The sequence below is a fragment of the Petaurus breviceps genome, unplaced genomic scaffold (assembly GCF_028583685.1).
Source record: "Petaurus breviceps papuanus isolate PSGF00001 unplaced genomic scaffold, PetGlider_PUasm1.0 90847, whole genome shotgun sequence".
Taxonomy (NCBI): domain Eukaryota; kingdom Metazoa; phylum Chordata; class Mammalia; order Diprotodontia; family Petauridae; genus Petaurus; species Petaurus breviceps.
The window spans coordinates 27,233,230-27,248,235 of NW_027187360.1; the positions used below are offsets into that span (position 1 = coordinate 27,233,230).

Genomic DNA, 15,006 nt, shown 5'->3' on the forward strand with positions numbered 1-15,006 from the left:
TCTCTCTCTCTCTCTCTCTCTCTCTCTCTCTCTCTCTCTCTCTCTCTCTCTCTCTCTCTCTCTCTCTCTCTCTCTCTCTCCTCTCTTCTCTCTCTTCCTCTTGCTTTTCTCTTCCTTTTTTTCTTTCTGTCTCTCCATCTCCTCTCTCCCTATTCTTTGCTTCTCTTTTTTAAGTCTATATCTTTTTTCTTCTGTCCTTGTTTCTGTCTTTCTGTCCTATTTCACTAGATCATTGTTCTTTGTTTCTTATCCCTATCTCCCTGTGTATCTCTCTGTATCCCTCTGGGCCTCTCTGTATTCCTCTTCCTTTCTTTTCCTGTCTCTCTCTCCACACTCCTCTCCCTCTCTCCTTTCTGTCTCTTAGTGTCATCTTTAACATTTGGTCTTTCTCCATTGGCTTCTCTCTGTTCCGTATCTCTTTGTGATGTTTTTCTGTCATGCTTGAATCTCTAGAAAAATGCCTCTCTGTTTTCTATTGTCTTCATCTCATCTCATCTCTGTCTACATACTGAATTATCTTTGTATCAAGAAGGAGAATATGAGTGAAAAAGAAACATAAAAAAAACTTGTGTTCTGTCTCACTATCCCCTCTTGATGTCTCTTTTTCTTTCTCTGCTTTCTTCCCTTTCTAAATATTTCCGATTTCATTTTTCTTTGTCTTGCCAGTCTTTATGTCTTGGTACCTCTGTATCTCTGTTTCTATCCATCCCTGTTTTTCCATTTTCTTTCTTTATATCTGTCTCCAGTTTTCATTATTTTCTGTCTCTATCTCCCTCTCCTGTCTTCATCTCTCCTTGTTTCTTTTTACTCTTTGTCTGTCATAGCTTCTCTCTGAGTCTCTCTCCTTGCACCTCTGTCTTTCTCTGTCTCTTTTTCTGTCTCTTTCTCTGTCTCTGTCTCTTTTTCTCTTTTTTCCTGCCATCCCATGACTGCCACACACTCATCCTGAAGCTGCCTCATGTTGTCAGTCAGTCAGTCAGTCAGTCAGTCTCAGCGCCTGTCTCTGGGCCTGGCCCAGGGGCCCTGGGGAGCCGGGGATGACCTGCCTCCTAGTCTTCTCACCGATTTGGGAGATTCTACCAGCTTTTTATTTTTTCCCCCTTTTTTTCTTGGACTCTCCTGGTTTCCGCCGGTCCTCTCCTCGATGCCCCACACAGCCCAGAGATCGGGTAGTGTGTGATGACTGTCCCTCCGTGTCCCGTCCCGTCTGTCCTGGTCCTGCCTGGCCCATCCCCGTCACTCCCTCCCAGAGCCTGTCTCACCTGTCTCACCAGAGCCATGCCTGTTGCATCCTCCATGTGGTCTCTGTGTGGGTCGGGGCCCAGGGCTGGGGAGGCCAGAGGCCAGGCAACTGGGGGGATTCAAGTCTTGGGGGGGGCTGGGCCCTAAGGGGCTGCCAAACTGGCTTTCAACTTATACTGGGTCCTACTGTTCCTTTCAGAATATTTCTGAAGGATGCTGTTAGAGAGTAGGGGAAAGGGAGGTTGGTTCTAGGCTAGGGAATTCTGGACCCTATCTTAAAAGCTCTGGGGTCTGGGGTGGGAAGACTCCATCCCAGCCCTGGTCCAAGACTCCTCAAAGGAAACATTTACCCTGGCCTGACCTCAAGGATGGAGAGGTAGGGTTGGACAAGTAGTTAAGATACAAGGCAAAATGGGGTTAGGGATGGGGGTCACACAAAGACAGCTGGGAGGGCTGAAATTATGAATCCCAAGGTGCATTGCTCAATGTTTGCATCATACTGGAATTTGGGGTTTTCCAAAGCTACTTTCCTTCACCAGCAATTAGGGGATTTCATGTTGGGGAATGATCATGGAGGCCCTCACTTCCATCCCTTAGCTGGGCCCATCCCCTCCTGTATGTATAAGGAAATGGGGGTGGGTGGAGTAGACTGCAAAAGCATTTTCTCTCCTTGCCCCTGGGCTGAGAAAGAGACCAACCCTCTTCTCCTAAAGCCTCATAGAAGGGACTACCCCCAACAGCTGCTTTCTTCTGAAGAGAGAAGGTGAAGGCCCTGGGACCTGGGGGAAGTTGTATGGAAGGACAGTTCTCAAGGGACCTACAGTTCCTGCTTCCTGGAATATCTAATCCAGAAAAAAAAAATGTGTTGTTCTCTGATCTACTGGGCCCAACCAGGGACAACAATGCTTTCTGAACACAGAGACTAATAATCCTAGTGTACCTCTAATTTCAAAGTGACTTCCTGGCAATAGCAACATGAAGGAACCAGGATAGGAGTTAGTTATAATGCTTGTTTGACTATGAAAAAACTAAAGTTGAGGGAACATATGTGACTTGCCCACTATCCCATAACTAGGTAGTAGCAAGAGGCAGGATTTGAACACAGGTATTCTTACACCAAGCCTATCACTCTTACTACCATTTGACCCCTCATACTCTAACCTAGTTGCTTCAGATACCAGACAGAAAGATGGCAGAAAAAGATTAGATATACCATGGCTTTCTAGGTATCATAGAAAAGGGATGCCTATAGATGGGGAGCCATCCTGCCTTAGGACAGATAGCCCTGGACATTAATTCTCTAACCTACTTAGCAAAGATCCCTCAGTGACATTCTGTATCCCTCCCCTGACTCCTCTTTCCTATGCCCTCCTTTCTAAGAATCCCCCTCCTCCTCTATCCCTCTTCATTCCTAAGACCACAGAATTTAGAGCTGGAAGGAACTAGAGAGATCCATTTTACAAATGAAGAAATCGGTACCTCAGAGGATTAGTTAGTTACTTGTCCTAGGTCACATGGTTTATAAGCAACAGAGCCGCAACTCAACAATAATAACTAGTATAAATAGCATTTTAAGGTTTGCAAAACTTTACATCAAATCTCATTCTATCCTCACAATAACCCTGAGGGGTAGGTATTATTATTAGTCCCATTCTACAGATGAGGAGACTGAGGCTGAGAAAGATTAAGTGATTTGGTCAGGGTCACACAGCCAGTCAGTGTACGATACAGGACTTGAACCCAGGCTTCCTTCCATGATACCAGGATGCTTTCATCATTGAATTGAGCCCCATTCAATTCCAGTCTTCACTGAGCACTCACTTCTTGACTAGCCCCAGGTGGAAACTTGTAGTGGGGCAGGAGGAGAAGCCAGAGAGGAAGTCCTGGAGTAGCTCTTAAGTAGGGTTGGGGGGACATGAAATAGTTTACAGACTATGGAAAGAAGGCCTTTTTACATACAGTTCCAGCCTCTGTCCCAGATTGTCCTCAGTGTGAGGCAGGTAACTGGGATAGATGATAGGAAGCTATATCCTCTATTGGACTCAGGAAGTCCAGAGTTGGAATCCTGCCTCAGGCATTTGCTGTGTAAACCCTCTTCTAGCCTCAGTTTCCATCTGTAAAATATGGATTATAACACCTGCCTCACAGAGTGATTATGAGGGTCAAATGAGGTAAAACATTTAGAGTGCTTTGCAAATGTTAAAGAGCTATGAATAGGCTAGTTATTTTATTATTATTCCTGGGTCTAGGACTAGATATGAGCCCTGACCTATTCTCAGGTAGTAATAATCTTACCAAGTCAGACTCCAACACACAAAAAAAGAATAGTACCAAGGTACTATTAATAATACCAAGGGTAGCAACCTGATTACTTGTAAATTTATCATGTCAACCTCAAGGCTGACAAAATCACCTAGGAGCCAAAGTACCTACTGTGTGCAAAACATTACAAGGGATATAATGATAGATAAGACAAGATCCCTAATCCCAGAAAGCCTGAATCCTGGCTCAGGCAGTTGCACCAAAACCCCATGAAACAAGATATGACTAAGGGCTAAATTGCACAGCATGGCTTCAAAGAAGAGAAAAAGAGCAAGTGGTCAGAGAGGGCTCCCCAAGATGGGTCTGGAGTATGAAAGACAGGGTTTAGATAGGTGGGGAGGGGAGAGGAGGGCATTCTAGGAGAAGGGAACAAAAGCAAAGGTCTTCAGTTTCCTGTCAATCACCTCTGGCAGGGTCCTTCTGCTACAATTTTTTGCCCCTCTCCAAGATTAGTGAGACCAATTTGACCAAGACAATGGGAGAGAAGATTGAATATGTTCACGGACTTAGAACTAGAAGAAGTCTTAGAGGTCGTCTAGCCCCATGCCATTTTACACATAATGAGAGGTTGACTTTGGAGCACACCCAGATTGTCTAACATGGAGGCACCATATAGGGAAACTGAGGCACAAAAAGGTTCAGTGACTTGTCCAAGGCTACACAGGTAGTAAATGGCAGAGCTAGGATTTGAACCCAGGTTCTCTGACTCTAAATCCAACATGGTATGGAATTAGATCATAGATGGTCTTAAAAATCATGCAGAGGGGCAGCTAGATGGCTCAGTGCATAAAGCACCAGCCCTGGAGTCAGGAAGACCTGAGTTCAAATCCGTCCTCAGACACTTAACACAAAAACTAGCCTTGTGACCTTGGGCAAGTCACTTAAACCCAATTGCCCTACCTTTCCCCCTCGAAAAAAAGAGAAAAAAACCATGCAGAGATGTCTAACCATGTTAGAGATGGAGAGAGAGTGGGTACCACCTCAGCATAGAATTGATAGTTGTAGTCATGGCACAGAGAGAGGAGAGAAAGAAAACAGAAAAGGGGGGAGAGAAGGAAAAAGAAGAGACAATAATAGTTCTTAGGAGACATTCAGCATAGTGAGAGGCGGAAGGGGAGCCCTGGAAAACTCAAGGTAACACTCAGAAAGCTCAGAGCAGTAGGATGTCATGTTTCCAAGGTCAAAACACAAAATTGCAAAGAGGAAAGAGTGGCCCCAGTAACATCAAATACCTCAGGAAGGTCAAAGATGAGAAATAAAACAATAGATTTGTCTACTGGTCATCAGTGACCCTTCAGAGCAACCTGAGGAGGGAGTGGCAGGAAAACATCTTTCTGAGGAGTTTGGCAGTGAATTGATTCAACAAACGAGTTTCATCACTTTAGATGGCCTTTATTCGTTAAAGCACCTCCAAGATTCCTTTAGAGGCCAGTGAGTCCTCAGCTCTCTCCAGATCCAAATCCAAATCACAACCCTCACCCCACCAAAGAATCCCTAGGTGTTTTCGGGAGCTGTCCTGGGCCTAATCGGGGTATACAGGGTTTCTTCAGAATGGGATGGGATGGACCCAGGATTGGGGAAAGACAGTGGTCAGTCTGGGGCCTCTTTACCAACTGGAGCGGGAGGGATAGGGAGGGAGGCTGTGGGTGGGTCAGTTCAGCTCCGGAAGTGCTGCTTGGAGGGGTGGGGATGGGAAGGGGCAATGCTCTGACTGCTTGAGAGCCCCGCCCGCCCCGCCCTCTCCTCCCGCCTCCCCTCCGCCCTCCCGCTGACAGGCCCGAGGGAAGGGCTGGGGGGAGGTAAGGGACACTCAGGGGCTGGGCTCCCGGGCAGCTGTGCCAGGCCAGCGGGTATTGATTGTTGATTCTTATTTATAGAGCACCGGGGGTGGACGCGGCGCTTTGCAAAACCAAAAAGACACGGTGCTGCCGCGAAGAGCTATTGAGAGGGAGGAGGGACAGCTCCAGATGTGTGCCCGCCATAGGGAGAGCTGAGACGCCCTCGGCCCACCCACCTCTGCCCCCCAGCACCGGCTCTAGCGCCCCTCCCTTCCCCCCCCTCGCAGACGGGACAGCGTCCTGGCCAAAGCAGAGTCCCCGGAGCAAGACGGGGGACGGGGGGAAAGAGAGGCACCCCCTGGCCCTCCCTCCGGGGCTGCTGCTCCCCACTCCCGAAACCCCTGGGATGGGGCCGGCCGCACCCCACCCCTCCCAGTCCCTGCTACTCCTCTTTTCGTGCCCCCCCTGGGCGGCTCCACCAACCACAGTGCTGGCCCGTGGCCCTGCCCCTTCCCCAGGAGCGCTAAGCGCTAACCCCCCCTCTGCCTTGTCTGTGTATTTGTATCTTACAGCAGTACCATCCCACTGATATCACAGGGCAGCTCAACCTCTCAGATCCCTCGGTGAGCACCGTGGTGTGAGGCCTCCCGGAGCCGCCGGCCTAGTTACTAACTACTAGGAGCGCTGGTCAGGACTGATGCCTGAGGACTAAGGGGTCCTGCTCGGGAAGGCCAGAGGGAACGCCCCCCGTCCCCTGTCCTCCCGGCCCCCAGTGACTGCACATTGCCCCCTCCCAGCCTTTTCCCCAGCACTGTGGGGCAGCTGCTGCCCCCGACTCCCTTCCTCCCCACACCCCTATCTTGGCACCCAGAGGGCAGGATCCCTGCTGGAAATAGGCACAGGGGGAGGTAGGGCCAAGTGCCAAGACTTGGAGCTTCCTTGTAAGTCAAGGGTGAGAGGACCTGAAATTGGGATTGACAGTGAGAGGGACAAGCTGAATCCTCAGCCTGACAGAGAGGCAAATTGATCTCAAGTCCCAGGGTGGGTCCCACCCTGCCCAGGTTCTGGGTATCCAGCATCCCCCCTCTGTATGGTATTTGGTTATGTGAGTGGTCTGACTATTCAAGAGCCAGGGTTGACCAGGCGGTGTGGTCTCCTGGGCAGACTCTGCCCCACCCCCACTATACCCCTGCATAAATATCACCTTGGTCTTGCCATGGAGAGGCTGTGGGGGGAGAGGTGTTCCTCATCCCACAGGCTGCTTTAATCCCTGGAAGCAAAAGAAAACCCTAAGGAAGGCTCTAGTTATCCTAATCTTCCCCACCCAGCTCAGTTCCCTCCCTTTCTTCGCTGCCCCCTCCTCCTTCTCCCCTCCCAACACAGTTCCATCCCTCTTTTGCTCTCCAGGACCCCAGCTCCATTCTCCTACAGCTGGCTCTACTACCCTCTCTTCAAACTGTTTGTACCATTGCCCCAGCTGTTCAGTTTTCCTCACTCTCTATACACCCTCTCCACCCCCCTCCCTTGAGTTGGCCTGTTCTCCCTTCCTCCTGCTGGCTTGGCTCTACCCTGGCTGGCCCTGCTATTTCTACACCAATGCTGCCCTGCCGCCCCACCCCCACCCCCACCCCTGCCTCGATGCTCCAGCCTTTGGGCTTCCTCAGCACTGGGCAGCCATGCTCTGCCATTTCCCCTCCCCTTCCATTTTGGTTTCAGTTCCTAGAGAGAAAGAGAACTGGATTCTGGAAGCTGAAATAAGTCCCTCTCTCCTCACCTCTTGCATCCCCCAAATCCCTCCTCCAGGACTGCAGAGCTGGGGTGAGCCTCCAACCCCTAGGAAAGGGAAGATTTTAACTCCTCCTGCCTCTTGGCATTGACCACCTGCCTCTCTCCCCTGACCCAAGGCCACACACCTCCTTCCCAATACTCCACACCCATGTGGGCTATCCCTGTGTACAGCTGTGAGATAGCCCTACATACAGGGTGTGCCACTCCATAGAAGGGGTGCACCAGCCATCTCTGTGTACAGGCATACACAGATGCTGTTCCTCTTCACAGTACATGCACCATTATTTTGTACAGCCTTTCTCATGTACAGGCTTGTGCTGTCCCTATTGTACAGGCTTACGCTGCTCCCACTAACGATTCCTGTACCATTACTGTGTATAGTTACCCACTATTTCTCTGTACAGACATATGCCATCCCTATGTATAAGCTTATGACATTCCTGTGTATAGATATTTACCATTCTAATGTACAGGCATGTACCATGGTGTTGCCAAATTGAACATTATGAGCCTCAGTTTTTGTGACAGCTTTCTGATGATGCCTGCCCCAAGGGGACAGTCATCTCCTGCATAAATCTGAAGCATGATCAGGGGTTGGTTGGGGGTGGGGAAAGTCTCTTGGTGCCAGCCTACCAAGAATGTACTACCTAGGGAACTGAGGGGCACAACTGTCCTGAGGGGTGATCTTCAGGTCCCTCACTGCAAAGTACTGGGTCATAGGACAAGCCAGAAGGCTCAGCTCCATGCAAGGAAGAGGACAGAAATCATAGAGAGCAGGATAGGGTTGGAAAGTTAGTGGTTGGGTTCTTTGGTGGGTCAACCAGGCCAAGGGTCTGGGGGATGGGTCTCTTCACCTGATGGCACCAAACACTTCGGTTTTTACGTCGAGCCTGGAAGGTAGTGATCAAGGAACCAAAGATGAAGCAGCCAGCTAGACTGGCCAAAAATGAGACTGGCCCAAGCATAGTAATGACCACCAGATCCCAAGGGGTCAGCGGTTGTGCACAATAATTGAATGAGGCTTCTGTGATGGCAGCCATTGGCCTGAGGGTCAGTCGGTCTGGGGACACACACAGCAAGGACTCGGCTCCTAGAGACACAATGGGGAGAGAGTGGGGAATGGCGGAGGGAGCATGGTACTACCTCAAAACCCACGTGAACTGAGCACATCCAGGTTAGACTTCCATCCCAGGATTGTTGTTATCTTGGTTAGCCCATCCTCCACACCCCCCAACACCCAAACTCCTCTAGCCCTTGACTTTGAGTCCCATCCCCCCCCCCCTTCTAGCTGACCTCCATCCTCACCTGGGACCAGGTGTGTATGTCTATGCAGCCAGCGGCAGAGGGAGGAAATGGTGCAGTCGCACACCCAAGGGTTCCCATGGAGGTTCAGTACAAGCAGGGCAGGCAGCCTGTCCAGGACCCCAGAGCCCATGCTAGAGAGCAGATTATCCTGCAGATTTAGGCTCTGCAGCAGTGGCAGGGGACCCAGCCATGTGGGCTCTAGCCGCATCAGTCGGTTCCCTGCCAGAGACAGGGTGTGGAGTGCTTGAAGTGGTTGGAAGGTGCCAGGTTCCAGGGCCTGGAGAGTATTAGCACTTAGATCTAGGGACTTCAGCACCCTCAGGCCCCAGAAGGCATGCACATGGATTCTCTGTAATCCATTGGCCTGAAGCTCCAGTGAGAGCAGCCTGGATAGAAGGGTAAAGGCTCCTGGGGGCAAGAAGTCCATATGGTTGTGGTCCAAGAGAAGAACTTGGATACTAGGATCCAGAATCCTAGGCACAGAGTGCAGTGCTCTCCCAGAGCAGTTGACCTGCCCATCCTGCCTACAAACACATTCAGAAGGGCAGCTCCAGGCTGAACCTGGGGTGGAGGGTGGGCAGAGGATCAGCATGAGAGGCAGCAAAAAGAAGGAAAAGAAGAAAGTCATTGTTGGGCCCCCTTCTTCCACCCCACCCCCCAAGCAGCTCACCAGGGCAGCCTGAGTCAGAAAGTGACCCTTGGGAGTCAGGAGGTCCTAGCTTGGGAAAATTCCTCTGGGTGTCTTCTCTCCAAGCTCTCTGCCCATCTATCTGTCCCTTTTGACTCTTCTGAACAAATATTAACTCACCAGCTTAGAAGTTCTTGTAGATCCTGTCCTGGACAGGATTCTGCGAGATGGGGGGTGGCGGGTGAGGCTCTGAGCAAACCCAGAAGCTCTACCAGCCACCTGCTGGGCTTGGGGCCAGCTCCACGTCAGCACAGCTAGGTCCCTTAGTAAGCACAGGAGCACCTAACCTGTCCTAATCAATGCCAAGCTGGGAACTGAGAGCCCTACTCCCCAACTGCCCCACTATAGGGCAGCACCCAGGGCCCTCCGACAGAGACAATGTGCTGCTCCTAGCACCAACCAGACTATGCCCTGTGGCCACTCAAGAATGGAGAGAAGATTTAGGGAGGAGGATCCTCAAGCACAAGGCCCTCAGGTAGAAGAGGGGAGGACTGGGAGCTGAAATCAAGGAACTAAGGGATCAGTCCAGGCTTCTAACCTAGGGGCTCCTTTTTTTTTCCCTCCCTCAACCCATTCCCACCAGTTCCTTGCCCTGTAAAGGCAAGGGGGTAACTAGGATGGCACCGATATAACAAGTATGAGGAATTTCCCATCTCCACCTCTAGGGCCTCTATCAGAGAGGAGGTAGTCTGACAACTTTGTCCTCCCACTTTGGGGACCAGCAGGGGTGTGAGGCAGATCCAACCTCTAGGTGTTACCTAATCTCAGAACTTGGACCCCTATTCCCAGCCCTTCCTCCTTAGGCTGCACAGCTAAGGAGAAGAAGACAAAGAGGGCCTGAAATGAGGTCTCCTTGCGCACATCTGTCTGCATACATCTTCTTTTGTCCTACATGAGCCCCTCTAAATGTGCCTTTGCAAACTTGGACCTGCATGTCTGCAGGATTCTGTTTGGCATCCTCATTCTTGCTCAGGAATTTGTCCTTCACTCATATGTGACTGGATCTGTGGACTTCTGTGCATGAAACGCTATGTATTCCAGTGTAGGCTCTTTCCTGGGTATAAATTTGTGTGTCTGTCTATGAATGTCCAGAATGGGTATGCCTGTATGTCAGCACGTCTACATACCCAAACCTATGTGTGGATCATCGTCCGAGTTATCTCTGAGTCTGAATTGGGGACCTGTGTCTGTTGGAATCCCTCCCTGTGTGTCTGTGTCATATCTCTTTGTGCCCATGAAAAGTAGCTAGTTTATCTGAATGTTTTCAGTGGCCCCAGATGGGCAGTTGCGAGGAGGAGATAAGGACTGGCCCATCCCCAGTGAGACGAGTGATGACAAGACCTAGCTGGTAGGAGGAATGTCAAGCTAGTTTTACTTCAGCTTAAACCTGTTCCCACCATGTCTGTTCCAGTCCTGGGAGCCCAGACCCCTGATTTTGCTCCTCCAGCTGCTCAGAAGCAGGATCTGGACAGACTCCCATGGATGTACAGGTGTTATGACTTTTGTTGGCACACCCTGTCCTGTGCTGGGTGGGGCTAGAAAGGGGGAGGAGAAGGGAGACTAGAGAAACATGCGCTGAGCCTGGGGCAGATCAGGAGTCTCTAAGGCTAAAGAGGCTCTGAAGGGAGGGTGCTATGTGTGTTGAAAGGCATTCCAGAAAGGGGAGATGCTTTTTTGAGGGGATGGAGGGAGGGATTGTATGTTTTTTCCTCCAAAGGATTTGGGCAATAGGGCTTGGGCAGGGGGAAGAGCCATGGTAGAAAATGGTAGCCATAAAAATCAAACCAGGCCCCCACTTTTAGCAACTAGTGGTAAAAAGAACAATTAGAGTTTAGCATTCACTCCATCTCAAGACATCACCATTGTGGCCAAGGCAAAAAAGATGGAGATGACACTCCCCAAATTCCCAGGCTGATTTAGAACTTCACAAACCCAGATGGAGATACCCACAGACTCTGATCCCTACACAGACTGATACAGGCTCTGACTCAGACACAGGATACCCAGACAGTGAGAAAAAGGAATGTATTCATTTTTTACCCTCTCCCCATTGTCTCCTCCTCCCCCCATCCAACTTCCCCTTCACTCCTCCTCCAACAGTCGCTCTTCAAAGGACAATGTTGCTTCCTTCTCCAAGTCTGGAAATTCCAGAACTTCCTCCAAGATTTTAGGGACCTCCAGCAACTCGACCACCTCAAAACTCTTGATAAAACAGTTCTCTGATGGGACATTTAAGGGACTGCCTTCCACAAAATGTCCTGCAATATGTTCTTCTGGTTCACTCCCACAGGTGCTATGTGTTTTTGGCCTCCTTGTAGTATAAAATGGGATGGCAGCCACATGTGAGAGTAGCTCCCCATCACTAAACACTGGGATGATGTCCTATGACTGAGTGAGCAAAGTTTCAGCCAGAGTCGAGGGTCCAGGGCAAGGAGGGAACACATCTGGACCGAATGCCCTTCCTCTAGCAAAGGACTCTTACAGTTCCAAGACCCATATCACGGCATCAGTTGGGAAGACTGTCTACTCCAAGAGTGACCTAGTACAAGGAAGCTTGGCCCCCTCCAGAGGACCAATGGGATGTGTGCACAAGAAAAGAGGGTTCATCAGTAAGTGAAGCCTGATCTAATGTCCCTTTGGAGAGAGAGGAACCAGAAGTAGTTTAATTTCTCCCCTTCTGCCCAGACACTGAGCCCTGCAGAGCCTAGCAGGCCTGCTCCCCTGAGATATGTCCCCATTGCTCACTCAATTTCCATATAGCTGAGTCCAGTGCTTTAGGACATTGTCATAGTCACTAAGATACGAGAAGATAGTGGAGCAGACCCACTTTCTCAGAGAACCTTCCCCTCTCCCACCCACTGACCCACTTCGAGGATCAGAAAGACCCTGGACTGGGCATCTAGCTTGGAAGGATATTTCTTCTACCTCTCCCCCACACATCCTCAAGCCCCCAAATGCCACCCCTTTGTTCCTTCTTCCCTCATGTATTCCCCATATGAGTCCTATATTCCATCCTGTGTTCTCTCCACAGTCTATCCCTTTCTTGCTCACATTACTTCTTTATTCCAGATCCCATATACCTCCTATACAACTTCTATTTCCCTTTCCCATATAATCCCAACATTCCACCCTGGTATTACCCTAATACCAGCTTCATATTCCATCTCTACATAATATTACACCCCATTCTGAACACTCCAACATAATGCTCACACCCCCTATGTATGCTAACTCTGCATAATCCTCAGCTTGTTCCTATATTCCATCTTCCCATATTATCCAAATAGCACCCCATATCCTATCATTATATTCCAATCCCTCCTCCATATTTATCACCCATATACTCTTTATACTCCCTTCCATATTATGTCACCCAGTCCTCCCACATCGTTCCCACAATTCCCTCTTCCTCCCCTCAGATATTCCCATATTTCTCTACATATCTTCCCATATCTAACCTCCCTCCTCCCCCATATATTCACTCCCTTGAGTACTGTGTGTGCTGCCCATAACACCGACTAGAGTATGTGATCCCCACTTGAAGGACCTAAAATGGCCAGTGCCCAGCTTGGTTGGGAACCATGGGACCCACTCTCCTCCTGTCACCCCTGCCAACTGAGAGAACTGGGAGCCCCTCCTCAGCTCCTGGCCCAGCCCCACACACCTCTTGGTACGAATAATGCTGATGACCACAAGGAGCAGGGCTGAGAAGCAGCTCACACTGACACCTCCAAGGACAATGAGCAGGGTGGTGAGGGCCTCCCGGCTGATCCCCAGACCACACTCACAATGCTTTCCATCAATGGAGACAGAGTCTAACCAGGGAAAGGAAACAAAAGGCAAATGGGGGGAGGGTTGTTAAAAGAGAGGGAAGAATGAGAGAGGAAGGAACCAACCCCCCTTCCCTCTGGGAAATTTTTTAAATCTCCCCAAACTCTGATGTCCCTAATTAGAGGTAGTGCAGGTAGGTCATATAGGCTTTCTCCTCAGGGGGATAGGCTTCATCCTTCTCACCGTCCTCTCTCTAGCCCAGGGAAGGCTGCAAGTGGGGAGAGATAGAAAATGAGACATGAAGCTTAGCAAGGGTGACCAGAACCAGGAAGTCACAGGGTCAGGGAGCATAGACATGAACCCTTTCATTGCCAAGGCTGGGCAGCCAGGAATGTGGGAAGGGTAGAGGGAAATAGGGAAGGTTCCACAGAATTCAGAGGTGTTAAGGGACCTTGAAGATCATCTACTCCAACACTTCTCATTGTATAAATAAGGAATCTGAGGTCCAGTAACTTGCCCAGTGTCACACTGGTAGGAAGCCACAGAGCACCTGCAGCTGAAGAGGTGCTGAGAGCCAAGAACAGCAGGCATGGGATATTACCAACCAGTCCTGAGAGAGACTGGGCTTGGGGGAACATGACCAGCCCCCAGCCCTGTGGACAGCTCTGGGCAGGGCTGGGTGGGTGGAAGGTGCTGACCTCACAGTGGGAACTCGAGAAGGGGGAGGGCCAGACTAATTCCCTTCCTCCCAGTTCAGGCCCTCCTGCCGGGCTGGTCACCTGAAGGACTAGGAAGTAGGAGAATGTCACCACTGTTCCCCCACACCTCAAAAAAGGATAAGAGGTACTGTATACTTCTTACTCGATGGATTCAACCTCAGAGGAGAGCTCAGGGCAAGGGGAAGAGGAGGGGAGGGCATGAACTTCTTTATTCTTCCATAAATCATGAGTTATAATGAGAGTAACAGTGCTGCTCCCTCCATCCCCCAGTCTGTCCCTTTCCAGCATGAGGCACTTACTTCCTCATAAGGCAGCTTAGGGAAGGGTACAAGGGCTGGGTCCAAGCCAGGGTGACACAGTGTACCTGCCTATCCTTCCTGCCTCAAACAGCCACAGCTAGGAGCTGCCAAGTCTGAGACAAGAGGACAATTGTGGGGATCTGCCCCCAGCCAGCTGGCTTGTGAAAAGAACTGGCTTGGCAACAGAGGAGACCTGGATGGTTGGGGCCTCTGGTGTCACCCTGAGCCAGAGTAGAAGGGAAGAAGTAGTTAGGGACAGGGAGAAGGGGAGGGGCTAGGGAGCCAGGGTAGCAAAGCTTTAAACAAATCCTAACCTGAATAATAGGAATTCTCATTTCATTGAAGATTTGTCAGGGTCTGAGTCCTTAGACATTCTGCCCTATGGCCTGGATATACTCCTCCCATTGGCACTTAGCACAGTCTCTGGCATGTAGTAAGAGCTTAATATGCTTTTTGATTGACTGACCTCAACTCACACAATTCTAGGAAGACAGACCCTTTTCGCTTACATCTCATTTGCTTCATCTCATACAATCTATACCCTCCATAAACTGGAGTCTTCTGCCCCCAAAATACATACTGCTCTCCCACCTCCATTCCTTTACACCCATGCTGCTCCCAAGGCCAGTGATGCCCTTCCTTTATCTCTTCGTCATCCCAGACAAAATTCTGGATTAACCTTGTCCCATCAGTGTCCTTCCCTCATCAACCTTCTTCTATCATCCCTATCCCTTCCACATGATTGTGCAAGGAACTGGAAAGGTCCTAAAAGCAAATTCTTCAGTTGCTCTGACCTAACTATAAAATATCTGCCTCCATTTAGGAGTTCTATTAGGAGTGAAGGAACTGACTCAGGAAAGAAAGTCTATGGTGAAGGAGGTGCAACAAGCCAAACAAAAATCCTAGAGAATCCTATTCCTAGGGAACAGGAAGTGTTTATGGGTGTATGTTAATATTACAGTGCTCACTCACCAAATCTGGAACAAACTTTCCAGTGATGCACCCTCTCCAGACTTTGGCCACTAAGGGCCCTTGAGGTGTTGGAGCACACTAATCAGTTAATTGTCAAGTATTATTAAATGTTTACTCTGTGC

At 49.8% G+C, this 15,006-nt stretch overlaps 3 protein-coding genes across 5 annotated transcripts in view; 2 read left to right on the forward strand and 1 right to left on the reverse strand.

The window, feature by feature from the left end:
- Positions 1-7,645, forward strand: part of GRIN1 (glutamate ionotropic receptor NMDA type subunit 1) — a 39,623-nt gene extending 31,978 nt beyond the window's left edge. The window contains exon 20 of the mRNA XM_069072329.1: positions 5,915-7,645. Within this exon, the coding sequence (XP_068928430.1) occupies positions 5,915-5,983 (69 nt within the window). The 3' untranslated portion in view covers positions 5,984-7,645. The remainder of the gene's footprint in view (positions 1-5,914) is intronic.
- CYSRT1 (cysteine rich tail 1) overlaps positions 1-15,006 on the forward strand; it is a 172,683-nt gene that overhangs the window by 29,925 nt on the left and 127,752 nt on the right. The window lies entirely within an intron of this gene.
- LRRC26 (leucine rich repeat containing 26) lies at positions 6,432-10,588 on the reverse strand. 2 transcript variants are annotated; one of them, XM_069072730.1, is made up of 3 exons: positions 8,436-10,588; positions 7,985-8,220; positions 6,432-7,175 (listed from the first exon to the last, which is right to left on the reverse strand). In XM_069072730.1, the coding sequence occupies exons 1-3, from the start codon at positions 9,061-9,063 to the stop codon at positions 7,113-7,115; spliced, it is 927 nt and encodes a 308-aa protein (XP_068928831.1). In that variant the 5' UTR covers positions 9,064-10,588; the 3' UTR covers positions 6,432-7,112. The 2 variants fall into 2 exon arrangements, with proteins under 2 accessions (XP_068928831.1, XP_068928830.1); XM_069072729.1 differs by lacking the exon at positions 6,432-7,175 and having other exon boundaries at positions 7,789-8,220.

Excerpts from the sequence above, each read along its gene's own strand:
- LRRC26 (XM_069072729.1), bottom strand. The coding sequence starts at position 9,063 with ATGACTTTCTTCTTTTCCTTCTTTTTGCTGCCTCTCATGCTGATCCTC. Across the intron at positions 8,221-8,435 it reads ACATACACACCTGGTCCCAG|GAGCCGAGTCCTTGCTGTGT; the intron begins GTGAGGATGGAG and ends TTGTGTCTCTAG.